General features: G+C 24.8%; 1 protein-coding gene across 1 annotated transcript; it reads left to right on the plus strand.

Annotated features, from left to right (window-relative positions):
• The first annotated feature begins 1,070 nt into the window (after positions 1 to 1,070).
• Positions 1,071 to 18,797, plus strand: LOC105259479. Its single transcript, XM_020030057.2, has 21 exons — positions 1,071 to 1,117; positions 1,626 to 1,704; positions 2,268 to 2,330; positions 3,254 to 3,452; positions 3,673 to 3,767; positions 4,871 to 5,248; positions 5,449 to 5,643; positions 8,346 to 8,411; positions 9,035 to 9,097; positions 9,348 to 9,552; positions 9,768 to 9,856; positions 11,022 to 11,414; positions 11,605 to 11,799; positions 11,997 to 12,087; positions 14,472 to 14,569; positions 15,136 to 15,198; positions 15,871 to 16,075; positions 16,307 to 16,410; positions 17,689 to 18,081; positions 18,302 to 18,487; positions 18,672 to 18,797. Exons 2-21 carry the CDS (start codon positions 1,663 to 1,665, stop codon positions 18,795 to 18,797), a joined length of 3,249 nt encoding a protein of 1,082 aa, XP_019885616.2. The 5' UTR covers positions 1,071 to 1,117; positions 1,626 to 1,662.
• The last annotated feature ends 214 nt before the right edge of the window (positions 18,798 to 19,011 follow it).

Genomic DNA, 19,011 nt, shown 5'->3' on the forward strand with positions numbered 1-19,011 from the left:
TATTTTGTGATTATTGTCAATATAAATGTGTCAATATAATTATGTGTAATAGAAAAAAATTTTAGAAATCATTTAAACTCTTAAAAATACTTAATATGTCATTAATTTTTATATGTTATTAACTTTTATTAATTTTTTAATTTTTATAGTCAATTTTCTCAAAAATAATAAAATATGTTGTGAAAAAATTTTATTCTAGCTTCCCAACTTATTTTTTCATAGAATCGTTACTTTTCTTATTATCATTTGTTTTTATTATCATTAGTTTTAATTATCATACATTAATGAGACATTTTATATGTAAAGTCTTCTTGCATTTTTAACTTAAACTAAATGTCGTATAATTACATAAAAGATAGCAATTATATCATATCCAATCAAAGAATTTTATGTAATCGACAAATTTTCAATAAACTTTTTTTCAATAAACTTTTTATAAATGTTGTTATATTATATTTTTTGTTATCTTGTAAATCTATCATATTATTTATGCAAACTGTATTCTAACTAATCAGATATTGATACACAGAAATAGGTATTATAAGATTTGAAGTAAAATTTCATAATTATGATGCTATCATGACTGCAATTGTTCTATATATAGCAATTTATTTCTTATAATAAATCCGTGCGATTTATTAATTGACGCAATTAATTTCTTTTAATATTAGCAATAAACTTGTTGAAAGAAATAATAAACTGTTAATAAAATTATTAAAAGTATATGTGATATAACTCTGCCACCTTTGCTCTAAATAAATTCAGTTATATAGAAAATTAAATAAACGTTGTAAATTAATAATTCCTTTTTAAATATGTGCGACAATTTAATGCAAATGTAACAAGTAAAAATGTGTAAAAATTGCGACATTTATAATAGAACCTTTATAAGCGTCACACAAAAAAGCAAAGAAACATAGCTTTATCAGAAAATTACAAAAAATAAATATCAACAAGCGATACATATAAAGTTCAATTTTATTATATTGTATCATAAACGCTATTACTTATTTGTGTACAGTAGCGAATTTATCTGACATTGTATGCCTTACTAAAGTTTAAAATTTTTAAATTTTAGTTGATTTAAAGCATTCATTGGAAGTATTTAAGAGAACAGGTAAGAATAAATATGTATATTTAAATGGAGAAACATCTAAGCTAAATTATTATTCTTGGACAGTGTTTTTGAAATAATTATGAATATTTTACATATAATGATTTTATAATACAAGTGTTATTATATACAACGATTTACAGAATATAATAGTCTTTAAGAAGTCTTAGAAGATAATCTTATAGAATATAATAATTTTTTCTTTAGCATTATAATAATAAATTGTTATTAATAAATCTTTATTTCGGACATATTATTAAGTTTTAAGATATCCGAATAAATTTTAAGTAAAATTATATCAATTAAAAAAAATTTTATTAAAGTATTATATATATGATTATATATTGGCGATGATTGTTTTTATATTGATATGTTAATGTATATTTATCTATTCTATCAGTATGATATGTATTCATCATGATATGGAAAATATTTGGAAATATTAAATACTTTTTTAAACGCGCGCGATTGTATTTTTATCTAAAAATAATACGCATTTTTTGCATTGCAGTCGGAATCGTGCAGAAGACCATTTCAAGAAACCTAAAATGGATAACACAATTGAATTGTGTGAATTGTCATCGGAATCAGTAATTTCTATTTTTTAATATAACAATTTGAAACAGATAACACAAACATGCTGTTTGATTTGATATAGTAATTTCATGTTAAAATTTTATGCTAATAGAAGCATAAAAATTCAATATGTATTGGGAAAATGTTTTAATGTTATTTTTGTACATTCAATAAATATAATAGCGATATATATAGTTGTAAAGTCAAATAATAACTAATCTTTAAACAAGAAAGATTATGCCTTATATTAAGTACTTGAACTTTTATACATATTTTATATACTTGAACTTTTATACATATTTTATATTTAGAAAAATATATATTTATCTCAACAACAACGCATTTTATACTATTTTGATTTTATATTGTTTTATACTTAAATATAAATAATTACCGTAGATTTTTTTACCTTTTAAATTATAATTTTTCTCTTTTCTTTAAATTATTTTTCTCTTTATTTTTTACATCAATATTTTTTGCAATTAATTAATGTATTCTTATGTTCATAAAATACATAATTTCTTGCAATCAATCGTTAGAAAATTTATATAAAAATATATATATATGTGAATTTTAGAATGGAGCAAGAATTTTATTTTCAACCGATGATTTTTTTGGTATAGCTGAAAATCTAATTAATGTAAGTGATTACGTTGGAGGTAATTGTAAAAATTATAATAATTAGATTATACAATTTTTTATATCATTCTTATATTAATGATCTGATTCGGTATCTTTACAATTGATTTGTTTTGTAATTGTTAAAGCAGTTTGTTACGCCTATGTTCAACCGAAAATCGGTATAATCTTTTGTCTTTTTGTTTAGCCTAGTGTCGTACCATAAGCGCATGCGTATAAAGGGTCGTCTACAATGGCCGTAGCATAAAGTTGTAAGGTTGTAAGCGAAATGTACCAAATTCATTTCCTGCGGCTATTATGTATGTTCTACGGCGGACACGCAATCAGAATTAAGAACACAGAATTTTTCCGTGACTGCGTATGCACGACCGCCGTAGAACGCACGAAATCCGTAGGAAATGGATTTGGTTCATTTCGCTTACAACCTTACAATCTTATGTTACGGCCATTGTAGACGACCCTTAAGCCTATGTAGTTCGGTAACTCGAGCATGATCAATCTTATGCTACGGCCATTGTAGACGACCCTTAAGCCTATATAGTTCGGTAACTCGAGCATGATCAATCTTGTTGCAGCGACTTAAGAAAGAGCGTCATAAGAATAAAGTTTTTTTTTTGTCTAAAAAGAACAACGCGTATTGATCATTCTAGTGATCCTTCCACAATTATCCTCGCATTACATTAACAATAATAATTATAAAAATACATATTTTTTCAATATAGTAAAAAGTATTTATTATTTCAGTATTGTAAAATTGTTAAATTACATTTAAGCTATATATAAAATATAGTTTCAAAGAAATAGAATTATATTTAAATATAATTACAATAAATGAATATATAGAAAACATGTAGTGGAAAATAAATAGTTGAATGAACAATATTCTAATATATACTTATTGTTATCGATTTTTCATTTTTTTAGGAGGTAGAACCAAATATTAAATGTAGTCATCCAGATGCATGGTTAACCAGAAGAAAACGAAGGAATTGGAAACCTGATTTTACAATTATTCAGTTAGCAGCAAGAGCTGAAATATATTTCATTTCCGTAGATACTATTTATCTTACTGGCAATATTCCGGTCCAATTTTCTGTACAAGCCTCCCAATTATTAACAACAGGTTTGTTAGCAATAATTTTGTAGCTCCCGCTTATTTTTTTCTTTTTTTTCTTTCCCTTATTTTTAAAATATTTGATTTTAACCTTTTGTTTTTTAATTGTACTTATAATTTATGTATATATATATATATATATATATATATATATATATATATATATAATTAAAAAAGAAGAAATATATATATATATATATATATATTTCTTTTTTTTTATTATGTACAGATGTTGACACTCTCGAGGAGTATCAAGATCGTTTCAATAGAAGGGGCAGACCTATCACCAACGTAGAGCCGCATATTAGGCACCTTTATTCAGAGGTTTCACAAATTGAAATTTAATTATATTCAAATATTATAAAAATTATTAAAACATTTTATATGTTTAATATTTTTTAATCATAAATTTGTATATCGTTAAAATACGAGATGATATTGCGTCAATTTTATCAAAAATTAATTTCTCTTTGATGTATTCTCTGATTAATATGCGAATACGAATTTTTCTTGATCTCTATATTTATATATGAATATATTTCAATTTGAGATTTTTAGTGAATCCTTGAAGAAGCGTTGGTGGGATATATATAGAGGCGAAATCATTAAATCGAACCTGAAACTGAAATCTTTCACTTGTCATTTCTTCAGGGAAATAAAGAGGAATTTATTAAAAATTTTGAATTGAAATAGTATTTGGATCAAGAGAAATTTATGTTCTATGTATTTAATCAGATTTTTTTAGAAAAAAATTAATTTTTGATGTGTATGTATGTATGTCAAATTGACGCATTCTCTCTCTCTCTTCCCCCCTCCTCTTTCGTATCTGGCTTTTCTAAGCCGCAAAATATAAATTTATGTTTACATATATAAAGCCATTTAATCTCTAGATTTCTGAAAAGAATTTTTATTTTTTATTGGATGTATTAAAAATAAAAGAAAACATTCCAGTTTATTATTATTCAACTTTTTATAGATATATGAAACTTTTCTAAACGTATATCACATTTTCTATATACAGGAAATCGCCTTTTTTCTCGATAATTTGCTATGTATGATACATAATCAATAATTAACAAATATCATTTCAACTGATTACATTGATTGTACCGCTAAATATGAATTCCAATTATTCACCAATAAGTAGTCTAAAATCTTGTAAAAATGTGCATTACTAAAACGTTTTATATATTTTTGTATGTATAACATCTTGTATCAATTTTTATTTTTGATTTAAAATATTAAAAATAATATATTAACAAAGAAAAACATGGCAATTTATTGTTATGCAATTTTATATAGATAATTATATAATTTTTTTTAAAGTAATCATATTTTCTACAAAATATTTCTACAAGGAATCATTCATTTCTCGATAATCTAATTATATATAATGCACAATTAATGATTATTAAATGTGACCTTAGACATGGCCGTATTTAATCTCATGGCAAACTCTAAATTCCGGTTATCCATCAATGAGTAAGAAGTTTTTTATGATACCATCGACAGGACAAGATTATACTCATCTGCGACTCAATATCTTTCCCGACGGGGGTATAAGTAGACTAAGTGTTTACGGAAAAGTATTGAGACCCATACATATGCCATCTCAAAATTGGCTTATTGATCTTGTTTCGAATATTTATGGTGGTAATTGTATAGCATATAGTAGTTGTTATAACAATACACACCCTAACAATATGATCAAGCCTGGAGCAAGTCTTGCCATGCAGGACGGATGGCAAACTGCAAGAAGTCGTTTTAGAATTGATGATTTCGCTCAACCATTTAACTTTAATCAGGTATAAAGAAAACTACATAAAATAATAATCTAAATTCTAACTGAAAACTATGTTTCCTTATGATATAAAATTCATTTTACTTCAATTTCAATATTATTTCAATAATACGGAAAATAATTTTTCCTAACAAAGTGTCGCTTTATATATTGTTTTAATAATTAACGACAATTGTAAGACGAGTTTTATGTTTTGAATTTCAGTTCGGGGAAGAATGGGCAATATTTCAATTAGGATATAGTGGTAAAATTGCTTCTATTAAGTTTGAAATCTGCTCTCAATGGGACAAACCGTACGTTGTACGAGTGCAAGGACTTAGAGAAGGCGTTACGTTAAATATATTAAATGAAAATGATATAAATAATCCACCATGGCAGAATATTATACCGTATACCTTTGTAAGTTTAATTTAATACTTAATATTTTAGGAAATTTGATCGATTTTTTTCATAAACTTTCTGATTACTTTTTTATGTTCTGCTGTCTCAATTTAATATTCCATTGCAAAAATAAATTTTGTCTTATAAATATATACAAAATTTGAACATAAACGGATTCAAATATATATTTTATAGGTGACTGAAAATTTTATGCAACAAATTACAGCTCAAAATCAAAATATGAAAATGGCTTATGTGAAACTTTCAATTAAACCGAATGGATACATATCTAGATTCCGAGTTTTGGGAGAGATTTAATCGAAATGCAAAATAATTAAATTTAGAATATTTGATGATGATGATAATATATAAACAATCGCATTTATCAAAATGCGAAGTCAATATTAGTTATAATCATCAGTTCTTTCCTAAAATTTACATATAAAAAATTAGATAAGATAATATTATTACAATGTTGTAAGAAAATAATATTTTAATCTCAATCAAAATAATATTTATATCTTTTCAAAAATAATAAAATGTAAAGGGAATTTTTTACTATGCGACGACGAGTTTAATTAAAAAATTCAGATTCTCGCTTCTACGACTTATTGGAGATTTTTGTTCATAGAGAAAAACATACATGCTCATTATCGTGTAAGCGCACAATGATTTGAAAAATCATATTATTTTCTGATGACTCAAAATACTACATACAATTTGAAGTGGTACAATTGTTAAGATGATGATTCTACATGATAAAAATAATTGTATAAGAATGTGCAGAACTTCTTTTTATATAATCGATTTAGAAATTTAGAAAATAATATCTATAAAAAATTAATTATCTAGAAATTAATATTTATATCTTTTTAATGATATTTTGTTATATAATGTATTTAATATAATGTAATATAATGTATTTATGTAATGTAATTTAATTTCTCGGCAACAATTATTAATCTAACATAAATTCATTTAATATATAATTAAATATTTTAATTAAATATATTAATTAAATATATAATTAAATATTTAATAATATAATTAAAAATAAAATTAAATTACACACTGATGAAATATTATATACATGTTTTCAATAGATTCCTTTTTCAAATAGACTTTTCAATAAAAAAGGTGTTGTGCGTATGTATGTTAAGTTATATATTTCGTGATTATGATCAATATAAGTTCAATTAAAGGTAATAAATGTTTTTTAGAAATTATTTAAACTCTTAAAAATACGTAATATGTCATCAACTTTTGTATATTAGTAACTTTTATATGTTATTAACTTTTACTAACTTTTCAATTTGAATCGCCACTTTTCTCGAAAATAAAATCTCCTGCGAAGAAATTTTATTCTAGCTTGCCAACTTATTTTTTCATACAGAATTTTTTCATACAGAAATTATTTGTCTTATTATCATTAGTTTTAATTATACCATTGAGACATCTTATATGTAGGTCCATCTAGCACTGTCTACTTAAGCATCTGAATATCGTATAATTATATAAATGATAAAAATTATATCACATCCAGTCAAATAATTTTACGTATAAGCGATGAATTTTATTATTTTTAATCAACTTTTTATAAATGTTATTCGATTATATTATTTTGTTATCTTCTAGATGTAAATTTATCATATCACTTATGCAAATTGTATTCCAACCATTGAGATATCGTTATACAAAATAGATATCAGATTTGAAGTTAAAATTCCATAATTGTGATGATTATGACTGCAATTGTTCTATATAACAATTTATTTTATATAATATATCTTTGCGATTTATATTTATTAATTGACGCAATTTCTATAAAATTAAGAATAAATTTGTGAAGAGAAATAATAAACTGTTAATAAATTTATTAAAAGCGTAAATATGATATAATCCTTTGATTTTCATTCTAAATAAATTCAGTTTTGTGGAGCATTAAATAAACATAGTTATAAATTAATAAATATTAAATATGTGCGATAATTCGTTACAAATGTAAGAAGTATGCGTAAAAATTGTGACAAATTTAGTAGCATTTGCAATAGAATCTGTAAGCATCACACATAGCAAACACACATAGCTTTATCATGATTATAAAATTATCGAAAGTAAATATCAACAAGCCACTCATATAAAGTTCTTATAATGTGTCATAAACGTTATTACTGTGTTTATTTACAGTAACGAATTTATCTGACATATGTAGGCTTTTACATCTGAGGATTTAAAATTTTAGTTGATTGAAAGCATTGGAAATATTTGTGAAAATAGGTAAGAATATGTATTTAAATTGGAAACCATTTAAACAAAATTATTGTTTTTTGGACAGTGTTTTTTAAATAATTTTGATCATTTTGCGTAACGATTTTACAATGCAAGTGTTACTATGTACAAGAATTTACAGAATATAATAATTTAGCTTCACTATAAAATTAACTATAATTAATTATTATTATTGATACATTATTTTGGATATACTTAAGTTTGAAGATATTGGAATAAACTTTCATCAGAATTTCATTGATTAAAAAAAAATGTTCTGTTATATTATTATAAGTGATTATTAGCGCTGATGGTGTATATATTAATATGCTAATATATATTTGTCTATCAATATTCATTATATGATATAGAATATACTTTGAAAATATTAGATATTATCTTAAATATTCGATGTAATCTTATTTAAAAGTAATACATTTTTTGAATCGCAGTCGGAACTATACTGGGATCTCAAGAAGATGGATGTAACAGAATTGTGCGAATTATCATCCGAAACAGTAATTTCTTTTTATTTTGTAATGTAATAATTTCTTTTTATAATGTAATATGATAAATAGATAACACAAGCCAAATACGCTGTTTGTGCGAATATAATTCTTCGTGTTAAAAATTACTTCTTGTTAAAAATTATGTGCTAATAGAAATACAAAATTCAATACAAGTTAAGAATATTTTGATGTTATCTTTTCAGAATTTAGCAAAATAGTAGCAATATATATAATATACTCTGTATATATACATGTATATATATATATATATATATATATATATATATATATATAGTTTTAAATTTCAATTTCATTAATCATTCGCTTTAAACATAAAGCTTATTCCTAAGTTATATTCAATCTTTGGACTTTTATAGAAAATTATTTATTTTAATATAGCACGCTTTGTCTAGTATATTGGCAATTCATGCTGAAATTTAAATACTTACAAATTATTATCGCTAATTATATTTCTGTCTCCTTTTAATTTTTTAAAATTATTTTTTCTCTTATTTCTTACAACAACATTTTTTGAAATAATTTAATATATATTTATGTTATATAAAATATATTATTTTTTTATTCAATTGTAAGAAAATTTTTATTACAACTATTGTGTGTGTAAATTTTAGAATGGAGCAAAAATTTTTTTTTCAACGGATGACTCATTCGGTGTAGCTGAAAATCTAATTAAAGTAAGTGACTACATTGTACGTAATTGTAAAAAATGTAATAATTATAAAATTTCTTATGTCTGATACGTTAAAGATCAGATCCAGTATATTTACATTAAAAAATAGATTTGTTTTGTAATAGATAATTGAAGAAATATATTTTTTTATAGTAAAAATTTATTATTTGAATTTTGTAAAATTGTACATTTATATTTAAATTATATATAAAATATAGTTACAGTTACATACGCATAGTCATTTTTCATTTTAGGAAAGAGAACCAAATATAAACACAGTAAATGTAACATTTAAACCGGATGCATGGTTAACCAGAAGAGTACGACACGGAATGTGCAATTTTGTGATTATTCAATTAGCAGCAAGAGCTGAAATACATTTCATTTGCATAGATACTGCTTCTCTTGTCGGGGATGTTGCGTTACTATTTTCTGTGCAAGCTAAATCACTTGTAACAGGTTTGTTAAGAATAGTCCGCATTTCGATTCTTTTCTTTCTATCTTTCTTTTTCTTTCTTTTATTTTTATAAGAAATTTGATATTAATCTCTTATCTTCAATTGTACTTGTTATGTATATACATATATGTGTACACACACAAACACACATACACACATACATATGTAAATATCAATAGATATATGTATATATTAATATATTTTTTATTGTACACAGGTGATGAGGTTTATCAAAATCGTTTTAATAGAATAGGCACACATGCTAACCTCGAGGAATGGTTGCGTATTGCAGGATTTAACTCACAGGTTTACAAATATGAATTTTATTATTATTAAATATTATGAAAATTACATTTTATATATTTAATATTTTTGAGTCACAAATTTATATTTCTCGACTAAAATGCGAGATGATAATGCGTTAATTTAACCGAAAATTAATTTGTTTCTGAGTAATGTGCACAGAATACAAATTTTTCTTGGTCTATAATATGAATATATTTTAATTCGGGATTTTTAATAAACTCCTGAAGAAACGTAGGCGAAAATATATCAGGGCGAAAACATTGAATCTAAAATCGAACCCGAATCTTTCATTTGCCATTTCTTCCAGAAAAAAGCTTATTAAAAATCTCGAATTAATATTTATGGTTAATATATGGATTACGAAAAGCTCATATTCCGTGCACATTAATCAGTTTTAGAAAAAAATTAATTTTCCATGTGTGTGCATGCATGAAAAACTCTCTCTCTCTCTCTCTCTCTCTCTCTCTCTCTCTTTCTCTCTCTCGCTCTCTCTCTTTTCTCTTTCTATTATCCCACATCTAGTTCTTATAGCCGAAAAATTCAAATATACGCTTTCACATATAGAGCTATATAAACTCCTGACTTCTAAAATTAATTCCTGTTTTTTATTGAACGTATTAATAATAATATATGAACGAAGGAAAACATTTCAATTTATTGTTACCTAACATTTGATGGATTTATGACTTTTCCAAACGCGTATGACACTTTCTATGTATAAGAAACCGTCTCTTTTCTCGATGATTTTGCTATGTATAAGATGCACAATTAATATTTAACAAATATCACATTTCATAACTGATTACATTTGTGTGTGTGAGCGTAATGCTAAATTTGAATTTCAATTATTCATCAATAAATATTATAATACTATAAATAATTGTATTTAATATTTACAGTGTATATATATTTTACATATTATATATTTTTATATGTATATCATTCTTAAATCAATTTTTATTTTTGATTGGAAATGTTAAAAATATTATATCAACGAAGGAAAACATGGCAATTTATTGCAACTTTATATATATAATTATATATAAATTTTTATATTAATTTTTTTTTAAATGTATCATATTTGCTACAAGATTTCTGTGAGGAATCACTCATATCTCGATAATGTTATTATATGATGCACAATGATTATTAAATGTAATTTTAGAGATGGCCGCTATTAATCTCATGGCAACCTTTAAATCCCGGTTATCCATCAATGAATAAGAAGTTTTTTATAATACCATCGACAGGACAGGATTACACTCATCTGAAGCTCAATATCTATCCAGACGGGGGTATAAGTAGACTACGTGTTTACGGAAAAGTGTTGGGATCCATTCCCGTGTCACCAGATCGAGAATCTACTATTGATCTTGTTTCAAAGATTTATGGTGGTAATTGTATAGCATATAGTAGTTGTTATAACAATACACATCCTAATAACTTGATCAAGCCTACATACAGTATTAGCAAGAAAGACGGATGGCAAACTATGAGAAATTTTATGAGATCCACTGCAGGCTTCCCACGTCCTCCTATTCGAACTCGATTCAATCAGGTATATAAAATCTACAAAAAGTAATAATCTAAAATTGTAACTGAAAACTATCAATCCTCATAATACAATATTCATTTTATATTAATTTCTATATCGTTTGAAAAATGTGGAAAATGATGTTTTCTAATAAAGTGCTGTTTTCGTATATATTGCAACAATTATAAAACAATTTTTGCGTTATGAATTTTAGATAATCGGGGAAGAATGGGCTATATTTCAATTAGGATATAATGGTAAAATTACTGCTATTTTAATAAATACAGTAGGCTTCAAAGGGAACAGTCCGTACATTGTACGAGTACAGGGACTTAGAGAAGGCATTATAATAAGTGATAGAACTGATATATGTAATAAACCATGGTTGGATATTGTACCGTTTACCATCGTAAGTTTGAACTAATATTTAATATTTTGGGAAATTTAATCGAACTTCTCATATACTTATCAATTTTTTTTTTATTCTACTGTCTCAATTTAATATTCCATTGCGAAAATAAATTTAACTTACTTTACAAATACATATAAGATTTAAACATAAACGGATCCTAATCAAATATATTAATTGTGATATATATTTTATAGGTGAATGAAGGTTCTAGCCAACAACTTATTATTGGAAATGAACATCAAAACATAAGAATGGCTTATGTGAAACTTACGATTAAACCGGATGGCTGCGTATCTAGATTCCGAGTTTTAGGAGTGATTTAATAGAAATGCAAAATTTAGACTAATTTGATGATGATAATACATAAACAATCGCATTTATCAAAATGGAAAGCCGATATTACTTTTAATCATCTTTTCTGAAATTTAGATAAAAGAAATTAGATAAGATAATACTGTTACGCTGTTGTAACAAATAATATTTTAATCTCGATCAAAATAATATTTACATCAAATATAATAAAATTAAAGGGAATCTTTTAGCATGCGACAAGCTTAATTCAAAGATTCCGATTCTCGTTTCTGCAACCTTTCGGGGATATCGTTGATACGTAATGAAAAACATTGATGGCTCCTATCGTACCCAAATTGTATGTAGTATTTTGCGTCATCAGAAAATAATTTGATTTTCCATTATGTCTCGTATATATAACGATAGGAGCCATCAATGTTTTTCATTACGTATCAATGATATCTCCGAAAAGTTGCAGAAACGAGAATTGGAATCTTTAAATAAAGTTTGTCGTCGCATGCTAAAAGGGTAAACTTGCATAAAAGGGGTTGCTCGTATGACTTTGATCTTGACATATGTTGTTAAGATCATCGTCCTGAATAACATTCCAAAGATTTTAGCCGTCGTTGTTTATTAAAGAGTACACTGAAAAAAATATCCAGCAGTTCTAATCGGAAAAAACCGTTCGAACTTTATCCGATCGGTTTTGAATGGATCTTGGACTATCCGATGAAATAATAAATGTCTTTATCAGATGAAATGTAATTTCCGAAATATAAGCGGATAATGGGCCGCGGTTTATTTATCCTTTAAATTAATATACAATATGATCGGAGATTGCACTTGATTGGATACAAATCTTTTATTTTATTTCAATCAAAAATTTTATTCTAGTTTCCCAACTTATATTATAGAATCACACTTTTCTTATTATATCATTAGTTTTAATTATACCATTGAGAAATCTTATATGTGAGGCCTTCTTGCAATTTCTACTTAAACATGTCTGAATATTGTGTAATTATATAAACGATAGCAATTATATCATATCCAATCAGATAATTTTATGCATAATCAATAAACTTTATTATTTTCAATCAACTTTTTATAAATGTTATTATATTATTTTGTTATCTTGTAGATGTAAATCTATCACATTACTTATGCAAATTGTCTCCTATTACTTATGCAAATTGACTCCTACCACTCAGGTATCAATAATATACAAAATAGATATCAAATTTGACATAAAATTCCATAATTGTGATAATCATGACTGCAATTGTTTCTATATATAGCAATTTATTTTATATAATAAATCTGTGGGATTTGTGTTTATTAATTGATGCAATTTCTTTAAAATTAAGAATAAATTTGTTAAAAAAAATAATAAACTGTTAATAAATGTATTAAAAATGTATATGATATAATCCTTCTATTTCATTATAAATAAATTTAGTTATGTGCATAATTAAATAAACGTAGTTATAAATTAATAATTTTTTTTAAATATGTGCGAGGTTTTATTACAAATGTAACAAGTATGCGTAAAAATTGTGACAAATTTAATTGCACTTGTAATAGAACCTCTATAATCATCATGCATAAAAGCGAAGGAACATAGCTTATAATCATAAAATTACCAAAAGTAAATATCAACAAGCGACTCAAATAAAGTTGAATTTTCTTATATTCTTTTATAAATGTTACTACTGTTTATTTACAGTAACGAATTTATCTGACATTGTATGTACCATAGAGGGTTTAAAATTTTAGTTGATTTAAAGCATTGATTGGAAGTATGTAAGAAGATTTTAGTTGATTTAAAGCATTGATTGGAAGTATGTAAGAAGATTTTAGTTGATTTAAAGCATTGATTGGAAATATGTGTAAGAACAGATAAGAACAAATATATATTTAAATCGAGAAACAGCAATGCAAAAGTGTTGTTTTGGACAGTTATTATTTGGACAAATATTGTTTTTTAAATAATTTTGAATATATTTTACATATAACAATTTTATAATACGAATATTATTATGTACCTACAATGATTTACAGAATATATTAATTAGCTATAATTAATTATTATTAATGATTTACATTATTTTGGATGTATTATTAAGTTTTAAGATATCGAAATAAATTTTCATCAAAATTTCATCGATTAAAAAATGTAATATTATTATATATGATTATTAGCGCTGATTGTGTATATTAATGCTTGTGTATATATTAATATACTAGCATGTATTTGTCTATTAATATTTATTACATGATATAGAATATATTTCGAAAATACTAGATATTATCTTAAACATTTGATGTAAACTTATCTTATATTTTATCTGAAAATAATACGTTTTTTTGCATTGCAGTCAGAACTATGCAGGGATCTCATAGGAATATCTCATCAGGGATAAACATAACAGAATTGTGCGAAGTGTCATCCCAAACAGTAATTTCTTTTTATAATGTAATATGATAAATAGATAACACAAGCCAAATATGCTGTTTGGGTGAATGTAGTAACTTCTTAAAGGTTTTGTACTAATAGAAATATAAGAATTCAATATATATGTTAGGAATGTTTTTTATATTACTTTTAGATTTTAACACAACAATATATGTGTGTATGTATGTGTGTGTGTGTGTGCGTACACACACACACACACACACACACACACACACATATATATATTTATATATATAGTTTTAAATTTTAATAATAATTTGCTTTAAACCTTATTCCTCTCTCTAAATTATATTTTATACAGAAAATTATATATTACATTTATCTTATAATAACGCATTTTGTCTATATTACTGGTCATATTGTTTCATATTGAGATTTAAATATATTTTTCTCCTTTTAATTTTTTAAAATTATTGTTCTCTCTTATTTTCTGCATCGATATTTTTTGCAATAATTTAGTATATTTTTATATTTATATGTTACTTTTTTAAGTAAACCGTAAACCTTTTTTAAGTCACAACCGTAAGAAAAAGTATATGACAATCCATTGTATGTGTGAATTTCAGAATGGGGCATTAATTTTATTTGCATCTGATGATTTTTTCGGTGTAGCTGAAAATCTACTTCAAGTAAGTGATTACGTTGGAGATAATTATAAAAAATGTATAATAATTAGATTATACCATTTCTTATTTGGGATACATTAATGATCCGATCTGATATCTTTACATTTAAATATCGATTTGTTTTGTAGATAATTGTAGAAATATATATTTTTTCAGTATAGTAAAAAAGTATTTATTATTTAAGTATTGCAAAATTGAAAGATTATATGTAAACTATATATAAAACATAGTTACAAAAGAAATGTTTTTAAGTATATTTAAGTATATTTAAATATATTAAATATTTATATTTAACTATATTTAAGTATTATATTCAAGTATTTTTACTTAAATATTTAAAAAAATTTAACTATATTTAATAATTATTTAATAATTAACTATATTTAATTATTATTTAATAATTAAAACTATAGTTAATTATTATTTAATAATTAAAACTATAGTTAATTATTATTTAATAATTAACTATATTTATTTAACTATATTTAAGTATTATATTCAAGTATTTTTACTTAAATATTAAAAAAAATTACATTTACAAGTAATAGTTATATTTAAGTAATATTTAAATATAATTACAATGATTGAATATATAGAAAACATGTGCAGAAAAATATATAATTAAATAAATAATATTTCAATATATATATATTTTATATATAATATTCATTTTAGCAGAGTGAACCAATTAAGGACAATTTAAATATAGCACTGGATGCATGGGTAACCAGAAGACTTAGAGAGCAAATTCCCCAATTCGTGATCATTCAATTAGCAGCAAGAACTATAGTACAATTCATTTGCGTAGATACCACTTCTCTTGTCAGCTCCAATGTTGCGCTTCAATTTTCTGTACAAGCCCTCAATTTATGTTCAAGAGGTTTGATAGGAATAATTTTGTACCATGCATTTCCTTTCTTTCTTTTCTCTTTTTTGTTTTTTAAAATACTTGATATTAATCTCTTATTTTTAATTGTACATATGTATGTATGTATATGTATATGTGTGTGTGTGTATGTGTGTGTGTGTGTGTGTGTGTGTGTTTATGCATATGCGTGTACGTGTGCGTGCATGTGTGTATGTGTATTAATGTATTTTTTATTATGCACAGAACTTCCTATTTATCAAAAACGTTTCAATGAAGCCACTCCTCTTAGCGTAGGCAGACGTGCTACCAGGGCTGAATGGATAAAAATTAACAAACTTGAATCAAAGGTTTTACAAAAATTTTATTATTATTAAATATTCTGAAAATTACATTATTAAAGCATTTTATATATTTAACATTTTTAAGTCATAAACTTGTATTTCGCAGCTAATATCAGATACAAAATGATAATGCGTTTTCATGCATTTCATCGAAAATTAATTTTTCTCTAATTAATGTGTACTGGACACGAATTTTTCTTGGTCTATGTAGGTGTCAGGTGTGAATATATTTCAATTCAATTTTTAATGAATTCCTGAAGAAGCATAAGCGAAAAAAATATTAGAGCATAATTGTTGAATGGGTAATCGAACTTAAATCTTTCGCATAAAAAATTTACGCATTACCATCGCGTTTTTTAGGCTCTTATTGCTCGTTTCTTAATTATCATGTTGTTAAATACATAGAGCCGTATTATTTATCAATTTATTTAAATCTTTCGCTTGCTGTTTCTTTACGAGGAAAAAAGAATTTATTAAAAACTGTTGAATTGATATTTACGCTAAATATATGAATAAAAAAAATGCCCCATGCACATTAATCAGAGAAAAATTAATTTTTTGTATGTGTATATATGTGAAATTGATCTTCTCTCTCTCTCTCTCTCTCTCTCTCTCTCTCTCTCTCTCTCTCTCTCTCTCTCTCTGTCTCTCTCTCTCTCTTTCTCTCTTTCTATTTTCACGTATCTAGTTCTTATAGCCACAAAAGTCAAAATGTTTTCACATATAGAGCTATTTAACCTCTTGATTTCTGCAATAAATTTTTATTTTTTATTGTAAATATTATAATAACAATATACGAACGAAGAAAAATATTTCAATTTATTGTTATCTAATTTCTTATGGATAACAATATGACTTTTTTAAAGCATCACATTTCCTATATACGAGGAATTGTCTCTTTTTCGATGATTTTATTACATAAGATGCACAATTAATAATTAACAAATATCATACTTTACAATTGGTTACATTTATCGTATCGCTAAATCTGAATTTTGGTTATTTATCAATGAATATTGTATATTATAAAATATTGTAAAAATTGTATCATTAAAGGATTTTATATATTTTTATATATCATTATTAAATCAATTTTTATGAAAATTGTATAAAAATAATACATCAATGAAGAAAAACATGGCTTGTTAAGTTTTATGTAGATAATTATATAATTTTTCCCTAATGTATTATATTTTCTGCGAGAATATTTTTGCGAGGAATTATTCCTTTCTCGATAATTTTATATATTGATACACAATTAATGATTATTAAACGTGATTTTAGGAATGGCCATATTTAATCTCACAACAACCTTTAGATCCTGGTTATTCATCGAAGAATAAGAAGTTTTTTAAGATATCATCAATAGGAAGAGATTGCACTCATCTGCGACTCAATATCTATCCAGACGGGGGTATAAGTAGACTACGTGTTTACGGAAAAGTGGAGCCCAATCCAATCCGATCATCACCTCAAAATCCTCTTATCGATCTTGTTTCGCAGATTTATGGTGGTAATTGTATAGCATATAGTAGTAGTTATAACAATACGCATCCTAATAACTTGATCAAGCCTTCAAAAAGTATTAACATTAAGGATGGATGGCAAACTGCGAGAAGTCTTATTAGATCTACAGAAGACTTCTCAGATAATCCAGATATATCTGACTTCAATAAGGTACATAGAAAATAGCAAAAGTAATAATACTGAAATTGTAACTGAAAACTATCTTTCCTTATGATACAATGTTCATTTTACATTAATTTCAATATCGTCTCAAAAATATAACAAATAGTTTTTCTTCACAACGTGCCGCTTTTGTATATGTATATTGTTTATGTTATAATGTGTTACAATTGATAATAAGTTTAAAACAATTTTTATGTTATGAATTTAGATAATCGGCGAAGAATGGGCTATATTTCAATTGGGTTATAGTGGTAAAATTGTTAATATCATGCTCGATACAACATGCTACGAAGGGGATAGTCCGTACGTTGTGCGGGTGCAGGGACTTACCAAAATTGATGATACAACTGATATAAATAATAAACCATGGCAGAATATTATACCGTATACCCTCGTAAGTTTGATTTAATATTTAATAAATTTGATCGATTTTCTCATACAAGTACACGATCACTTTTTTTTATTCTACTGTCTCAATTTAATATTGTATTGCGAAAATAAATTTTGCTTATTTTATAAACGCACATAAGGTTTAGACAGGGGAGCATAAAAATCAAATATTGTGATATATTTTATAGGTGAATGAAGGTTCTAAGCAAGAAATTACTGTTCAACATCAAAATATGAAAATGGCTTATGTGAAACTTTCAATTAAACCGGATGGTTGCATATCTAGATTTCGAGTTTTTGGATATAAATTTTAATCTAAAATAACTTAATGATTATAATACATAAACAATTGCGTTTATCAAATTGGAAATCAGATTTTGCTGATAATAATCGATTTTTTCTTGAAATTTATACATAAGAAATTAGATAAGATATATTGTTACATATTGTAACAAAATAATATTTTAATATCTTTTTAAAATAATAAAATGTATTTAAACAGAATCTTTTACGATGTAACAAATTGAA

This window comes from Camponotus floridanus, unplaced genomic scaffold (genome assembly GCF_003227725.1).
Source record: "Camponotus floridanus strain SB8 unplaced genomic scaffold, Cflo_v7.5 scaffold52, whole genome shotgun sequence".
Classification (NCBI taxonomy): domain Eukaryota; kingdom Metazoa; phylum Arthropoda; class Insecta; order Hymenoptera; family Formicidae; genus Camponotus; species Camponotus floridanus.